This window comes from Erpetoichthys calabaricus, chromosome 1 (assembly GCF_900747795.2).
Source record: "Erpetoichthys calabaricus chromosome 1, fErpCal1.3, whole genome shotgun sequence".
NCBI lineage: Eukaryota > Metazoa > Chordata > Cladistia > Polypteriformes > Polypteridae > Erpetoichthys > Erpetoichthys calabaricus.
Genome location: NC_041394.2, coordinates 334762160 through 334776866, shown reverse-complemented (window position 1 = coordinate 334776866; position 14707 = coordinate 334762160). Strand labels below are relative to the sequence as shown.

The 14707-nt window shown below is 37.9% G+C and overlaps 2 protein-coding genes across 5 annotated transcripts in view; both read right to left on the bottom strand.

Moving 5' to 3' along the window:
* The window catches only part of LOC114664744 (zinc finger protein 345-like), a 292505-nt gene that overhangs the window by 25543 nt on the left and 252255 nt on the right, over window positions 1-14707 (bottom strand). The window lies entirely within an intron of this gene.
* Window positions 4783-14707, bottom strand: part of LOC127529377 (endonuclease domain-containing 1 protein-like) — a 35531-nt gene continuing 25606 nt past the window's right edge. Inside the window, exon 3 of the mRNA XM_051932748.1 lies at window positions 4783-5361. Coding sequence (XP_051788708.1) covers window positions 4783-5361 — 579 coding nt within the window. The remainder of the gene's footprint in view (window positions 5362-14707) is intronic.

The window sequence follows — 14707 nt, the reverse complement described above, 5'->3', positions numbered from 1 at the left end:
AAAATACAATTCCACATATTTCCCCTATTTCCTATTCAAAAGAATCACATTGAACAATATCCAGTCTATGTAAAATGTCAGGAAAATCAGAATGTGATAAGGACATAGAAGAATCTAGTTCTTGTGGTGTTTGGAGAAGGGATGTAGTTTCAATAGTGTCAGTTAAGCATTTTTCAAAACAGTACAAATAAAACAAATCAAAAGATCCATAAATATAATAATGATTATTATAAACAAGAATCCTCTTAGAAATACATAACCCCATGTCCGAAAAGTGGAAGTAAACCAGTCTGCTAATTCTGCTCTGAAACAATCTCCTTCATCTGAGCCTCCTGTGCCACTTGTAATAATTTGCATATAAGATGCAATATTGTGCAATGCATCCAGAAAATGCGTACAACAATGAGAACCAACAACAGCACAAGTTCCTCCTTGATGGGATTAAAACACCTCTAATAATGTGTGGTTTTTCAAGTACAATGGTCCTCACAGCCACATGTTCAGCAGTACACTTTTGGAAAGAGAAGGCAGTTAAAGTCATTACTGAGTGCATTGTCAAGGGCTAAAAAACAGAACTATGGAAAAAGTGACAATGCAGGGTGGCTGGGGTGACCCTGATACTATTCACTTTTCTGAGATGGCAAAAGTGTATAAATGTCATGGATCACATGGAGCTGTGTGCCTGTTCTGTTTTCACTATGCAAGGACAGACTCAACAGCACATCTGTAGAAGCTGCTCATGGTTGAGCCTTCTTCAATCTCCTGAGAAAGTACAGACACTGGTGGGAATTCTTCACCGGAGCTGCAATTTAACATGACCATTTAAGGTCATCAGTGAGAGAGACCCCAAGGAACCTAAAACTACTGACCACTCTTCAGCATTTCCTCTGATATAAATAGGGATGTGTTCTGTCACCTACTTGTGGATATATCCACATTCAGCTTCTTAGTTTTGCTTACACTGAGGGCGAGGTTATTGTTCATTCTGCCAGGAGTCTGAGTTCCTCTCTGTAGGCTGTTGCGTTATCTTCAATGATCAGACTGATGAAGGTGATGTTGTGAGCAGACACAAAATATTAAAGGAACACTTTGAAAACACATCAGATCTCAATGGGAAAAAAAATTCTGCTAGATATCTCTACTGATATGGACTGGGTGATGTGTTAGGAACAAAAGGATGCCACATCGTTTGATGGAAATGAAAATGATCAACCAACAGAGGGCTGAATTCAAGGACACCCTGAAAATCAAAGGGAAAAATGATGCAGCAGGCAGGCGAGTCCATTATGCTGAAATTTCATTGCAGCAACTCCAAATCATACTCGGTAGTTTGTATGGCCTTCATGTGCTTGTATGCATGCCTGACAACGTCGGGGTGGGGTTCATGCTCCTAATGTTACGATGGATGGTGTCCTGGGGGATCTCCCCCCAGATCTGGACCAAGGCATCACTGAGCTCCTTTACAGTCTGAGGTGCAACCTGGTGGTGTTGGATGGACCGCAACATAATGTCCCAGAGGTGATCTATTGGATTTAGGTCAGTCGAGCGTGGGGGCCAGTCAATGGTATTAATTTCTTCATCCTCCAGGAACTGCCTTTATACCCTTTCACGTCTGTCACATGTGCTCAGGATGAACCTGCTCTCATCTGTGAAAAGCACAGGGCGCCAGTGGTGGACATGCGAATTCTGGTATTCTATGGCAAATGCCAATCAATCTCCACAGTGCCAGGCAGTGAGCACAGGGCCCACTAGAGGACATTGGGCCCTCAGGTCACCCTAATGAAGTCTGTTTCTGATTGTTTAGTCAGAGACATTCACACCAGTGGCCTGCTGGAGGTCATTTTGTAGGGCTCTGGCAGTGCTCATCCTGTTCCTCCTTGCCCAAAGGAGCAGATAGCGGTCCTGCTGATGGGTTAGAAACCTTCTATAACCCTATCCAGCTCTCCTAGAGTAACGGCCTGTCTCCTGGAATCTCCTCCATGCCCTTGAGACCGTGCTGGGAGACACAGCAAACCTTCTGGCAATGGCACATATTGATGCGCCTGCCATCCTGGAGAAGTTGGACTACCTGTGCCACAAACCTCTGCAGGGTCCAGGTATCGCCTCATGCTAACAGTAGTGACACTGAGCGTAGCCAAATGCAAAACGAGTGACAAAACAGATGAGGAGGGAAAAATGTCACTGGTCTCCCTCCACCTGTTAAAGTATTCCTGTTTTGGGGGTCGTCTCATTGTTGGCTAACACGGTACAACACTCTACTGCTATATATAGATAAGTAAATTCATGAGAGTTATCAAACTCATTATGTGATCTCATGAAATGAAATATTCCCAATTGCCATTGTTAGATGAAGTCTAATTAATCAGTGCCCTGATCTCTAATATTATGCAACCTGATTTGATAGCTGTTTCAAAAACAGCTATGAATGATGTAAGGGAAATGGAAGTGGTGGTGGAGGGAGGGGGACATAAACTCCTTATATTGACAACTCAAAACTCACAAATTCATTTGAGACTTAAGGCCTTGAATCCATCAATTTACTTTAATAAAACCGCTCCCTGATAATTGTTTAATGTGGTTCTCTTTTCTTCCACAACAGTGTATCAATCTTCTCACCATTTCATGTTTACTGTATGCCACAACAGTTATAATGAGGATTTGTGTTTCCAACTCTGTGTACTGACATGATAAAATATAGAGAACATCTAAGGGCTGACAGTTTGAGAAGCACTTAGACTCTCAGGATTTGACAGAAGAGTAGCTCAAATGAAGTCACTCATGAGGAAACACCATAAAATCAGGTCTAAGGAGTCTGGAATAAGACATATGATAGAAAATGAGCAGAACAGTAGGTTTGGAGCAAACTGGAGATATCTAAAGGCTTTCTAACTTCATACCTGCAGTACTGAAGTGATAGCATCTTGTTAGGGAGATGTTTTCCAAATTTTGTACTCAGTACAAAAAGTTTCTCATCCCATTATATCAGCACCATTAAATGTAGTCTCTGTTGATTTTTGAGTTTATAAATATTTGCTAGTGCTTTTGCTAGCTGTTTGTGGGCAGCTATAGGCATTAAAGGAAGTTTGCATCGTTAACAGTCAATACTTCAACTTGAACTTGGACTCACATTTCCTTTGGGGTCTCATCAGTTAGAATGTTATTTTTTAATGTGAACATTTGACAACTTTGGGTTTTCGTGATGGTTCCTGTTATGCCTTTTTGGGCCATCTACTTTTATTCTCTAAACTGTCAGGGTTCTTCAGCATAGCATGATGTTTGATTCACTTTTTAAATGTACCAGTGGGTAATTGAACCTGGAGGACCTGCCCAATGCAGGACTCAGTGTATTTAAATAAGAAGACTTCTACCCTACAGACAGCATATCATTAAGAGGCCAGACCCCTGACTTCTCAATGAAAACATGTACAAGGACTCCTGACACATTCTAGAACAGGGGTGTCCAACTCCGATCCTGGTGGGCCACAGTGCCTACAGATTTTCATTCAAAAATCTTAATTACAGACCAGTTTTTGCTGCTAATTAACATTTTTGCCTTTGTTTTATTTAACTGGACTCAGACCTCTTAGTTGTTCCTTTTTTTCTTAATTAGCAGCCAAAAAATAATCAGACACAAAATAAGCCGCATGACCAGTTAACCACAGTATCTGAAAATAAAGTAAGTTGAAGGTCTCAATAAGGTTAATCTGCTCAGGTCACTAAAACAGTGTTCTTAGAAAAAACAGAAAATCAACAGTTTTCTAAATGTCTGCTGTGGCGGAATGAGAACAGCAACAAGCCATGGAAATGAATAATGGGTTTAAAAAACAGCAATAATCAGCTTCTCATTAAGAAACTGGTTGGAGTGAAAGCCCAATTTAGCTTGTCATTTGTTGGCTCATTTTATGTCTCATTTTTCTTTGGCTGCCATTTAGTGAAGAAAAGAATCAATTCAGAGGACTGAATCCTTAAACAACAAGGCTGTTAAAATGAATGGAAAAGGAGGTAATGAGCAGTGAAAACTGGTCACTGATTAAGAAAAGGATTAGAATGAAAACCTGCAGCCACTGCGGCCCACCAGGCCCGGAGTTGGACACCCCTGTTCTAGAAGGTTAAATTGATGAAAATCTCTAAATGAGAGTGTGAAATTCTAATTAGTGTTGTAAGACTGAAAGGTGTTTCTTGAAAAGCATTACTCATTTAAACAAGATATTTCAGTGTTTTATTCCTTTACTTGTTAGTTACGATAATTTATGCATATATATATTGTAATTAATATGTATGTATATAATATTTTACATGTTTAATATGTCATGTGAGTCACCACTACTAGGATCCAGCAGTCTCTAATATGGTGGAAAAAGTCCCTCATTGTTTGTGTGACTGACTTCAACATTCAGGTTAGATGTCCTCTGTGGTGTGTTTGTGAGCCTCATACAAGAATTAGATCCAGTTGTGCATTAATGGAATGAGCAGCTTCACGTCTTTCAATTAAGCTTTATTTTTCTAAAGGATATAATCTGAGAATTACAGAAGTTAGAAATTATATCATCCGATGGTGAAAACATTGCAAAACAGTTTAAGTACATTAAAAAAATGACTGCAAAGCTGAAATTAATACAGAAAGCAATAAGCAGAAAAATATTAGAACATTAAATTTAAAAATGGTAAAGTTTCCAGAAAATTTAGCTGATCTATTCAATTCTAGAATATATTTTCAGAGCTTTAAAGAATCCAAAAAACAGTAAATTCAGAAGTACATACAAAGCAGAAAAAAAACAGTAGTTAAAAATTCTGGAAAAGGGTATTTCTGTTTCCCTTACAGTCACCATTAAATAAAGTCACATCACTGCCAAAAGCTGTCTTTAGTAAGTACTGTAGATCAACAAGACTGATATTTTTTACTTCATTTTTGTTATTTTTAGCAATGTAACCAAAGAATTTTTCAGAAGTACCTTTTTCATTGACACAGCAAGCAGCGGTCCAGATGTGACTCGGCACATTAACCCTCTTTTCATTATTCGTATAAGTATAGTTATTTCCTGTAATAACTCCAACAATCACATATGTTTTTTTGCATCCTTTTGTAAAGTTCTGCATTTCTATTCCTTCATATTTGGTCCACTGGCCACCATTTAGGTCCTGAAGTTGAGGCACAATGTTAGTCAAGGTGCATGTTGCTTCCTTACTGTGTATATCATTGTGATGAATAATTGGATTTAGATGACCTCGATTATATTGCTTGGAAAATATATTCATATTCTCTTTTTTATAATCTTCTGACACTGCCTGACTTTCCTTTACTTCTTTAGTAGCATTCTCTGGCATTTTCATCATCTTCTTTCCGTTCTTCAGGTCTACAAGCTATAAAATATTATATAAAAATTAAAACACTTTTAATTCATTGTAAATGCACATACAGGACATCTTTAAATGCCCACATATGGAGATTACAATTGTCATTAAGTAAATATCTTTAACTGGGCAAAATGTCATGGCCCAGGGCTCTCATCAAAACAAATTACTAAATGCTGCATTAAATTAAGCCAGAAAGAAGAAAGCAAATATTGTATTATCCCATTTTAGGGTAAAGGCTATGAAGTGACTGTATTTTGGATAAAAACAGCAAAGAGTCAGCTCAGTGTTACATGCAGATGTGTGCCCACTGCTAACACTGCAACAATCCTCAGCAATGTGTACCACCCACTGGTTTACAACTTGTAAAATATTTTTCTGGCAGGCAGCTCTGGCTGATTTTATTCTGTTATTGGTCTTTTGTTTGACCATTTGAAAAGCTTGTTCATATGCTAAAGGAACTTGCAATGCCTCGCCTTCCCGCATTATTTAATACCCTTTGAAGGTTAACATTTCAGGAGAAATGAGAGGTGGCTGTTTGAACTTCAAAACGTGAACTCCTTCTTTATGGCAATGTCAGTGAACAAGTTTTAATTTCCAAAGTCCTGTAAGTACTTGGCAACAGAAAAAATTTAAAACATATCTGGATGACGGTCTATCACAGGGTACATAATATACACTTAATTTTACAGCATTTAAACTAATGTGCCCTTTTTTGGAAATTGTCAGGAAGCTGGGATATCTGAGGAAAAGGGAAAAAGAAAGGGGACATGACACTCAGAGGACTGATGACATAGTGACAGATTCACTTATGACACAGGTACATGTTGTTAGCCGAAGGGAGAGGACATGAGAAACTTATAGCGAATGTATGAACAAGGTTTTGTTTGTACAATCACCCTGACACTGATATTTCCACCTGCAATATTATTCTGCATCTGAAAATGGATGGACAAATGAAATTGCATACATGTTAGTGAAATGTTTTTGCTCGTCACCCACATTGAATGAACTGGGTTAGATTTTCCATGCATGGGTGAAAGATTGTTTAGTTTTTTTTTGTTTTTTTTTTGCAATTTTGAATAAACCATAAAGACAAAAGACAACACAAGAAAATAAAACATGCATGGCTTACCTGAATATTTTGACATTTACATTTTGTGGCTTAAATACTTTTAAAGAATAAAACATTTACACACATTTTCTAGTGCATGAACTGGTCTGTGATTTCTAAAATCACCAGAGCTTGTTGGGAGTTTGCTTACTAATGGCAGCAGATCTTTGATGTTCCCTAATCTCATTTATTAGCACTTGCCTATCCCAACCCCTACCAGTGACTGATGTGCCAGCTTTGCTCGTCTGGTGTGAAATATTAATTCATGATGAAATTGTTTTGGAAAAATGAATTAAGCATTGAAATGGACTTTCAAAGAAAATCCTGCACATCATTTATAAAGAAAGTTTCTCTTCAATTAAGTTGAGCAAAAATGTTTGTTATTTACAGTTAGATTTTCTTATTTAAGAAAAGCTATATAGAATAATGCTTAGGTTTCTTTCATATTGTACTCACACACAGAGTGAATGGTTGTCATTTTAGAAGAAAAAGGTGAAATGTAAGCAGAATTGCCTTTATGCTGTTCCCTTCCACATCACAGTATGTGCCATTTGCAGGATGTGGCATTTACCAATACACAAACACCTGAGAGCCCAGGACAATGGAACACAAAGCTCAATTTTACTGTTCAAGCACCAGTTAAAATATGTAGTGAGCTCTGAAGATATCTGGATAAAAAATCACCACCAGCCCTTCAGATAACTGGAGCCTGCAAAAGTATTGTTACCACTCTGTATGCATATTTATATGGCTAATACTGCTTGTAACCTTATAGATAATGTAGGTGAAAATGGGAAATTGATTGGATCTACAGTGTGTTTATCATACTTGAAAGGACACTGAGATGCACCTTCCATGGTCAAAACACTCAAGTAACAGATGGACAGCTGGGGACACTGAACACCACAATGCTAGTTGCCTAGCCTACTAGTGGGCAGCAGCTGTACTGCTCTAGGAAAATTCCAGAACCCACAAAGGAATCTGGGAAATATAGCTACTGCTCTGCTCAAACAGAGTAGTAGGTTAGTTACATTAACATTTACCTGTATCTGCATAACAAACACTTTAATCCAAAGTGACTTACAAAGGAAGTCATCATATTCAAGTAAATATCAGTCTGGTGGCTTTTTAGGAACAAATATTTCAGGACAAGATTACAAAATTAATCATCACAAGTGAAAACCTATTAATCAAAGAGAACACAAGACTTTCTAATCTTACCTTAGTTACAAGAACCTATCAAAGGCATTATCAGTAAGTCACAGATCAAGAGAGTCTTAAACACCCTGAGGGAGCCAGCAATTTGGATGGAAGTGAGAAACTCATTCCACCAGCTCAAAGGTACACTTGAAAAGAGCCTGGATTGCAATTTGCTGCCATGAAGAGTTGGCCTCACCAGATGCTGTTATTTAGCAGAACTGAATGGATGAGAAGGAGCATAGGACCTCATGAGTATCTCCATACATAGGTGCTGACCCTTTGATTATTCAAGCATCAAGGATTTAATGTGTGCCACAAAGGGGAACAAGTGGAGTGACTTGAAAAAAGGTGTGACATGCACCCATCTCAGATGGTTGAACAGGAGACATTGCTACATTTTGAAATATTTGCAGTGGCCTGTATAGCACATACAGGTAAGAAGATGTCCAAATGTGACAAGACCAAACCGGCATTAATACGCATAAGTTAATTACCATTTCCAGCAGCTGTAACATTCCACCAATTCAGCTCTGCTCTTCCAAGACCTTAAATATGGCCTTATTAAATGTTAGAGCATTAACCATCAACAATCTTATCAGTGATAGGAAAATCAACTTTCTTACATTAAGTAAAACGTGGCTTAGTTCTGATGGTGCAGCTGTTTTAATTGAATTTGCACCTCTGAATTACAGCTTTACTCATGCAGTTTGCCAAGGCAAGAAAGGTGGCAGTTTAGCAAATATTTATTTGAGCTGGTTAAAGGGTAAAGATGTTGGGTTTGGTACATTTGCAGTTTTTGAGTATCTTACTTTTGTTATTCAAAGACTTTCCCAGTCTCTATTATTGTCTGTGTATTGACTTCCTAAATATAGTGCGTCTTCAATTGAGGAATTCTCAGACTTAGTATCTTAATACATAATTCGCCTGCCTCCTCACACACTCACTCACTCATGTCCGTCCGAAGCCGAATGCACAGTCGCCTTCTGCGCAGCTGCCCGAAAAACCTTACGAGACCGACATCCAACCCCAACATCGCGGCAGGCGGCGGATTTACGGCCGCAAAAATTCAAAGAGAAAGGCGACTTCGATTAAAGCTCTAGAGGCCTGAAAGGCAATTTCGACTACAGCTCGAGGCCTAATTACGCATTCTGGTTCAATTACACATTCATTCAATACACCTATATCAGGTTTGTGGTGCTTATACTTATTACTATTCCATATTGTACTGGAACATTCATCATTCAATATTATACTATAAGCCTGGAGTACTAGGGTGCTGTACCGTGTTAGCCATTATGAATGTAGAGAAAAGCCAAGCAAAATGACACCTTTTATTGGCTAACTAGAAAGATTACAATATGCAAGCTTTCGAGGCAACTCAGGCCCCTTCTTCAGGCAAGATGTAATACAGAAACTGAAGTTTCCTATGTTTATATACACACTCTAGGACAAGAAACAACATTGGTAAAAATTTTAAATGAGAGATTTTGAATGTAAAAAATTAATAGATTCATTCAGGCTAGGGTTAATTTAGCAAGAGAGAAAAGAACAATGTATTGTCAAGATCTCTGGATAAGATAACTGTCCAACAAAGTCTTTTGAAGTTTGTAATGAGTTTTTTCAAAACAATGTGGGTCTGTAGACAGGTTGTCTGTCATTCTGAGAGATGATCACTAAAGACTAAAGAATCGGATAGAAAACATTACTAGGGATGAGCGGAGAGCCATACATTCACTAAGGGAAAATACAGAAATCATTATCAAACCAGCAGACAAAGGGGGTGCTTTAGTCATCATGAACACATCAGATTACATACAGGAGGCACAAAGACAATTGTCCAGTACTATGCATTATTACAAACTGCAAGAAAACCCAACAGATCTCTACAAAAAGGAACTAAAAGAAATAGTAAGTAGCTTTCCTCTTGACATCAGGGATCATGTAAACAGTTTAATTCCTGAGAACCCCAAAATGGGTTACTTCTACATGCTTCCTAAAAAACACAAAGAAGGGAACCCAGGAAGGCCTATAATCTCAGGAATTGGCTCCCTTACAGAAAATGTTTCAGGTTGGGTGGAGCAGATCCTTAAACCCCTCACCCGTAACACAACCAGCTACATCCAGGACACCACTGACTTCTTAAAAAAACTGTCTGCTTTAGGCCCCTTACCTGAGGGAACCTTACTGGCCACAATGGATGTTGAGGCACTTTACACTAACATCCCCCATGATGATGGCATATTGGCATGTGAAATGTACCTCAAACAACATGATTTACCCACAAAGTCAGTAATAGAAATGATAAAATTCACTCTGACACATAATCTATTCTCTTTTGGACAGGATTGCTACTTGCAACAAATGGGGACTGCAATGGGATGTCGGTTTGCACCTCACTATGCAAATCTTTTTATGGCAAAATTGGAGGAAGATTTCATGTCAATGTGCATCGTAAAACCAATGTTGTATCACCGTTATATAGATGACATCTTCATAATCTGGACTGCCAGTGAAAAGGACCTCCTCCATTTTCATAATGAATATAATTGTTTTCACCTCAACATAAAGCTGAAGCTGAATTACTCAAAAACAGAAGTCAGCTTCCTTGACACCACCGTTCAACTGAAAGACAACACCCTTGTAACTTCTATTTTTCACAAACCGACAGACAGACGGACCCACCTGAAAAGTGATAGCTTCCACCCCAAGCATATAAGGCGCTCCATTATTTTCAGCCAAGCAATACGGTACAATCGTATTTGCTCAGACCTGACAGACCGGGATCAACAACTGCAGGAGCTCACACAAGATTTCATCAGACAAGGTTACACCCCCAAAACAACAGACACTCAAATAAGAAGAGCTACTGCCATACCCAGAGACAACCTTCTGGAATATAAAAACAAAGACAAAAAGGATTGCACCCCCCTTGTTGACACCTACAACCCACATCTTGAAACACTTCGAAAAATTATAAAAGAACTTCAGCCAATACTAAACAATGACCAAACACTGAAAAATGCATTTCCTGAACCTCCCCTCCTGGCATACAGACAACCACCAAACCTTCAACAATTAATTGTCCGAGGCTCCCTAAGTGAACCAACAGAAAATGGCACATCTCCATGCCTACAGAAAAGATGCAAAACATGTGCCCACATCTATGATACAGACTGTATAGTTATACCACACTGCCGACTTGAACATCACATAAAGGGATCATTTTCCTGCAGATCATCTAATGTAGTCTACCTAATTTTCTGCATGAAATGTCCTGACACTGCACTCTATGTGGGAGAAACTGGACAAACACTCCGCCAGAGAATGAATTTCCACAGGTTCCACATTAAACATGGCAACACAGATGTTCCTGTGGCGGCCCACTTCAACAGCCATGGACACTGTGAGAAGGACTTTAAAGTCACAGTGCTTATGGGCAACTTCAAAACACAGCAAGAGAGAAAAGAATGGGAAGTTAAACTCATGCTAAAATTTAATACTTTACAACATGGATTGAATAAAGACAAGAGTTTTATGGCCAGATATGAGGATTGTTTACATCTCTCAGAATGACAGACAACCTGTCTACAGACCCACATTGTTTTGAAAAAACTCGTTACAAACTTCAAAAGACTTTGTTGGACAGTTATCTTATCCAGAGATCTTGACAATACATTGTTCTTTTCTCTCTTGCTAAATTAACCCTAGCCTGAATGAATCTATTAATTTTTTACATTCAAAATCTCTCATTTAAAATTTTTACCAATGTTGTTTCTTGTCCTAGAGTGTGTATATAAACATAGGAAACTTCAGTTTCTGTATTACATCTTGCCTGAAGAAGGGGCCTGAGTTGCCTCGAAAGCTTGCATATTGTAATCTTTCTAGTTAGCCAATAAAAGGTGTCATTTTGCTTGGTTTTTCTCTACTATAAGCCTGGAAAATTCATCAACTAACAGTACAAGCCTGTACAGTAATGAGTAAAGCGGACTACAATAATTACAAAACAACTTCTTCGTTACTTATCATTTGTTCTTCATACACTGCTGACACAAACTTGTGCCCGTTTCATCTTACGTTGTCGAAACAGGCTTTTTGTCTAGTCAATTATAATGACTAACTATGACAGGTTTGTAAATACTGGCAACTTTAAATTTCATATTGATAATCATTGTGACCCGAAAGCAAAAGAATTCTTAAACTTCCTACACTCTTTTGATCTGAGGCAGCACGTTAGTCAGGCTACACACAAAGGAGGCACACATTGGATTTAATGATTACTAAAGGATTAAAAGTTGATGTTTAGGTTTAGGTTTAGGTTTAGGTTTCTTTATTTAGTCATGTTTACACAAGAAAACATGAAATTTGCCTTCTCAGTTGCATCTAATAACAGGTAACAGACAGAATGAAATAAAACAGACAAATAGAAATAAGAAAGGTTAAGGTAAGGCAGTTAGATAAAACATATTTATACCAAAAAAAAAAAAAAAAAGTTAACAGGATATATATCAAAACCTTAAACATTATCTCCGATATTTCTTATTGAAAAGTCGTATGGCACTAGGAAGAAAGGAGTTTCTGGAGCGATTTGTGTGGGTTTTCAAAGCAACTATCCTTCCTGATTTACTGAAATTTAGTTCTACATGTAATGGATGTCTGAAATCAGTTGAGATGATTTCCAGTTTCTTTAGCATTGCCCTCTGACACACACTAGTCAAATCATCTACATCAGCCCCAATAACTTTAGTTGCATACTTCGTAATCTGCAGGAGCTTTTTAGAGTTTTGGTTTGTCAGACTATTAAACCAGGCAATGAAACTGAAAATGATGACAGACTGGATCATACTGCGATAGAAGGACAACATGAGGTCCTTGTCTACTTTAAATAGTTTGAGTTTATGGAGGAGAAATAAGCGCTGGTTGCATTTAGAAAATAATTTTTTTGTATTTGTATTCCAGTTAAGATTGTTATCTAGGTAAGTTCCTAAGTATTTATATTAATTCACTATTTCTACCTCCTCTCCCAGAACTACAATGGGTGAACATACAGATTTCTGTCTCTTAAAATCAAATATCATTTCTTTCGTCTTTTTTACATTCAGAGTGAGAGAGTTTTTATTGCACCAGTTTACCATCCAGTCCACTTGATTTAGATATTTGCTTTCATCCTCCCCAGATATGCATCCTATGATCATGGTGTCATCCGCATACTTAATAATGGAGCAGTGGTCATTGTTCTGTCACAGGTCACTTGTGTACAGAGTAAACAGTAATGATGATAAGACACAACCCTGTGGACTTCCTGTGTTTGAATGAATGACTATTGAAAAAGTGTCCTGAACTTTAACTGTCTGTGAACGATTTAAAAGAAAGTTCTGAATCCATAGTGTGATAAATGGGTTTACATTCATACTGTTTAAATTCCCAATCAGTATATGAGGCTGTATAGTATTGAACGCTGAAGAAAAATCCAAAAATAGTGCTCTGACATATGAACCAAGCTGATCAAGAAAGGTATAGATTTGATGTAAGATAACAAGCAGAGCATCTTCCACACTTCTGTTTGCACAATAAGCAAATTGATTGTTGTCTTGAAAAGACTTTGTCTCTGTCATTAAAATGTTTTTCACCAAATGTTCAAAGCATTTCATTGGAATAGATGTAAGTGCCACTGGTCTATAGTCATTTAAACAGCTTGGCCTAGAAACCGTAGATACAGGGGTAATGATTGATTGTTTCCACAGATTAGGTACAATACCACAGGTCAGAGACCAGTTAAAAAGCAAATGAAAAACTGGGGAGAGCTGCTTAGAGCACGACTTTAAGAGCCGACCTGATATTGATGATGTGAGGCAGATCAGACCATTTTTTCATATTATTTAATGTAGAAATACTGATAGCCACAATTAATGAGAAGCATATTGTTAAAAAAATGCTTCTTTGATTCATTTGTAGCATCAAAGTTTGCCAACATTCTAAACAACCATCCATCCATCCATATTTCAATCCGCTATATCCTAACTACAGGGTCTTGGGGGTCTGCTGGAGCCAATCCCGGCCAACACAGGGCGCAAGGCAGGAAACAAACCCCAGGTAGGGCGCCAGCCAACCGCAGGGTGCATACACACACACACACACACACACACACACACACACACTAGGGACAATTTAGGATCGCCAATGTACCTATCCTGCATGTCTTTGGATTGTGGGAGGAAACCCACACAGACACAGGGAGAACATGCAGACTCCACGCAGGGAGGACCCAGGAAGCAAACCTGGGTCTCCTTACTGTGAGGCAGCAGCACTACCCACTGCGCCACCATGCTGTCCTCTAAACAACCAGTTCGTTTGTAATGCTTACTACAATAGTAATAATAATGTAAATAGTAAGGTGGAAAATTTTAATGCTAAAGTGAGAGCTGCTGCTGACATAGTCGCTCCTGAAAAGACAGTTAAAAATCTTCCAGCACTGTAACACCATGGAAGACCTAAAAAGTGTCTGATTTAAAGAGAACATCCCGGAGAGCTGAGCGTAAATTGAGAAAAACTAAATTGATAGTTCACTATGAAATATTGAATGCTAAAATAACAGAATATAACAACATAGTCCGTCTTGAGTGCTGGTGCTGCTTCTTTAAAATTATAAATAACTAGCAAAATACCCGCGCTTCGCAGCGGAGAAGTAGTGTGTTAAAGAGGTTATGTAAACATATATATACATAAACATATATACTTATATATACATATCTACATATACACATATCTACATATATACATATATATATACATATACACATCCGCATATATATACATATATCAACATATATATACACATACATATACACACATACATACATACACACACACATATATATATATATATATATACACATACAGACACATATATATACATATACATATTTACATATCTACATACATACACATCTATCTATCTATCTATCTATCTATCTATCTATCTATCTATCTATCTATCTATCTATCTATCTATCTATCTATATATATATATATATATATATATAT